This window comes from Phalangium opilio, unplaced genomic scaffold (genome assembly GCF_054372755.1).
Source record: "Phalangium opilio isolate 3A_F unplaced genomic scaffold, DU_Popi_V2 ptg000037l_1, whole genome shotgun sequence".
Lineage (NCBI taxonomy): Eukaryota > Metazoa > Arthropoda > Arachnida > Opiliones > Phalangiidae > Phalangium > Phalangium opilio.
This window is the reverse complement of record NW_028324160.1, coordinates 4513353-4517058: the sequence shown is the minus strand read 5'-3', so window position 1 is coordinate 4517058 and position 3706 is coordinate 4513353. Positions and strand designations below refer to the sequence as shown.

At 35.4% G+C, this 3706-nt stretch overlaps 1 protein-coding gene across 1 annotated transcript; it reads right to left on the bottom strand.

Annotated features, from left to right (window-relative positions):
• Positions 1 to 1355: 1355 nt before the first annotated feature.
• LOC149683447 (uncharacterized) lies at positions 1356 to 2522 on the bottom strand. Its single transcript, XM_089871268.1, has one exon. The coding sequence runs from the start codon at positions 2520 to 2522 to the stop codon at positions 1356 to 1358; it is 1167 nt and encodes a 388-aa protein (XP_089727394.1).
• Positions 2523 to 3706: the final 1184 nt, after the last annotated feature.

The window sequence follows — 3706 nt, the reverse complement described above, 5'->3', positions numbered from 1 at the left end:
ATTTAATTTTCTTGCAAATCCATCAGTTCATACCCAGGAAGAATGTCTGATATGTCCGAAGCAATAACAGGCACATCTTGAAAGGACTATATGTAAAACAACGTCTTTATCTTATGAACAGTGAAGAGATATCTTTTTAGTATTAATCGCCCACCGTAGAATTTGATTCACTCTCTTGGGCTTCAAAGTTTTTTCTTCGATATTTCTCGTTCTTCTGGAGAAGCATTAATAATTCATTACTGACCAAAGAAAGAACATCCCAGTCATCCACCTCGGCTCCATCCGATTCCAAAACTAGTGTCACTCCCTCAGTTGATGATATTCCTAGTTTTACACATGCTGAAAATATAAATAAATAGCCTTTAGACATTTTTCTAAGTTTGCGCATCAAAAAACTCGATACATTCTCACCATTTTTCAAAAATTCTTCAAAATTTTCTCCGGTGACTCTTTTTTTAATTTCTCTGTTTTGATTAGTAACTTTAAAAAACAAGGGCATCTCTTTTCATTCTAAAAAATTAGTAATTGTCTAAGTATTTTATTGTTGTTACCATAAAATATTAAAATCTTAAAATGGACAATTAAAGAATTACATGAAGTTGAGAAACAATTTAGAAATGAGATGGTGATAAAGTCATAAAATTTAACTATTATCAAACCACTTCCAGGCTTGGAGTATTGTATAACATAACATAAAATTTATCATTAGTGATATGAGAGATTTGTGGCTATTTAAACTGAAGTTTTTGAATTTGGTATAGGAATTTCCTTCCTTTCCGAGGTCTCTCGAAAACATAACGATTCAAATGGATGTCAAAAAAATCAATTTCAACTTTTAGACAAATGATGTAACATTTCAGATTAATGCACACAGTGCTGACGACCACTATAATGGTGGGACCACATTGATCGGAATAACTGTCGATTAAGACTGTATCTTTTTCGTAACAATGTCCGCACACCGTTATTGTCGGGCTTACGTGCATAAGCTGGGTTGCACCCGCATTTTCATCGTATAAATGCAACAAAGGCTTAATTTCATCGTCAATGTCAGAGTCAAATCCAACTTTAATGTCATCTAAACTACCTAAAAAATTTTGATTTTCCCCGCCACTTCCATTTGTTTGTTGTAGGCACAACCAGCGTTGATGCCTTAGGGCCATTGTTTTGGGAACTGACTTAAAACACCTCCATTTTTTTCCTTTGAAATACGCGTGCTTACTTTCTAGCCTCATGCAAGAATGGTACCTTAAAGGTCCGTATTCTTTCATTTGTTTTAGAAAATGGACTAAGTAAGTGTTTGAAAGTGGTCGTTGTGCGCGGCAATTAGACAATGAAGTGTTATAGGCGCACTTTCATTCGCGAGACTTGAAAAAGCAGATCTGAGTGATTTGAGTTAATCGTAAAATATTTATCCAATGCGGATTTTCTTTAGGTATAAAATGACCTATGTACATAGGTAGAAGGAAATGAAGTGTTTTCATGGCTGAAGCCGTTTGCTTCAGCTCACCTTTGCCTTTCAAATGACTTTCTTCAATCAAAGAGGGTTTTACTTCAACTTGATTTTTGTGGTACTTAAATGACTGTATGGAAACGTTTAGCTCCTCTAATTTGAAGAACTTAACTTCGTAGATAAAATGAAAAAGCATTAACTTAATCTCATATTTAACTACACCCTCCAGTAACACATGCATTGGGTCGTGCAGTAAGTCTTTTGTTACTTTAAAATCTGGTATATTAGCAAAAGGCCTCATTTTATTTACTCCCCACATTTTAGACCAGTAAATTCTAGTTTTCTTCGAACATTGGGGCAACATAACTAAACGATCATTATGTTCAACTTCATCTCTTAAACGAAATGTGTCTGCTGAAATGGATTCTTTAATTTCAGGTCTAGTGATTTCGCATGTTCTACATAATTTGTAAGCGCTGCCAACACCCTCTTTGAATCCTCCAATTTCCTGTGCTGCTAAAGTGTCTCCGAGAACATAGGCTATTTTACCTTTTATAAGTCTTTCAACTCCATTAAAATTTATCTTAACCCCAGCGCTAAGCGATTTAATGTCGTCGATGAAATCCTTCAGCAAAACCTCTAACCCAAATTTCTTTATATCTTTTTGTTTACCAACCGCGAGCAGTTGTATAGAAGTTAATTTCGATCGCAAAAATGGAGGTATGTTAAGAAGTCGCCAGTAAAATACTGTCACTTTGTGAGTTTTCGCGTGCGCACCTATGGGGTTAGCAATTTCCAAGTCATCCAAATACAAGTCAAAAAGTAAATATAAAGCGTTATCTGTATTGTCCTCAGCTAAACATTTTTGTTTAATTTTCTCTCCACTAAATATGTCTGACATTGTACCATGATCGTTTTCAAAATTATTAATTAAAAACCGTTCAACCTCTGGCATAGTCAAAAGAATCTCGAGCGATTTCAGAAACGGGATATAATAAGCCAATACTGGTTTAACTTTACTACTAATAGCGTTGCAAATTTTAACTGCAACTGGTGCAACATAATTCATTTCAGACTGAAAAACCTTTCTCTTTTGTAAGCCGTTTCTAGTCCATCGAATAGAGTTCTGCCTCTATTGTCAATATTTTCTGAGTTGTAAGTTTTTATCAGATCAGAAGTGGTCTCCATTATGTCATGAATCACTTCGTTTGACAATCTATGCTTCTCCTTTAATTTTAAAATATAAGTTGCTTCGATGAACTTTTGGACTGGCTTAGCAGTATTTCTAAAATCAGTAAAACTCTCAGCTATATTCGCGTCATCATTCCCACTCGCGATATCGTCATTATCCGAAACATCAACTTGAAACGGGTGCTTGCGTGATTTGTGTGTATTAAATGAACTTGGATTTTTAAATACTGCACCACAGGTATTATAGCGAAATGATACTTTATCAGAATGTTTATGAAATCGCACGATATGTTTCAAGAGTTGTTTACTTTCCTTGGTGAAATAACTACAGAACTGGCACACTATGATGTCTTCACGATCCATAATACTTAAGAAACCTCACACGGTAGACTGCAACGAGCAAAATATACCACAACTACATTTTATCGATTCTTTATGGTTATATACTTCTGCTATTATTGTTATTGTTGAGAATAAGGTCTACGCAGAAGGGTTCATTCCCTGGTTTCTAGACAACGGTTACCGCTACGAAGATACGTTTTTTGCTGGCAAAATAATTGATAGATTCAATCACACTATCACTAATTCCTGTCATCAAATCAATATTTTTAGTTCAGCCTCTTCCAAGCACGAAGTTACAAATTAAAGGGCTGTACAGTGTGTTAATTAATTAATATAAATTTTGGATAAATATGTAACACACTATCATTATTAAATTTCTGAAGAGAGGAAGAAAGGTTTAAATTAACTTTTTTTTAAATTTAAAAAGCAAATTTGGCTCAGAAAAAAACCCAGCGGCAGAAGCCTGTCTTATAAAATGTTCACAAGATGATTCGTTCAAGAATGTCTAGAATTAAGTCGCATAGAAGTAATGAATATTTCACCTAAGTCAGCTGACTTGGCCAGGCAGGGCATAGCCCACTCGATCCATGCTCACGGACGCTGCTCTGCATCTTGCGTCGTGTTACGCGTGATGGAGTGGGCTGTGGGCAGGGTAAACAATTACGGGGCCGCCAGGCTGTCTCTTACTCAACAATGATGACCATTTTCCTTTATGAGAAA

Bases quoted from the DNA above. Each gene is read 5' to 3' on its own strand.
- LOC149683447 (XM_089871268.1), bottom strand. From the start codon at position 2,522: ATGAATTATGTTGCACCAGTTGCAGTTAAAATTTGCAACGCTATTAGT.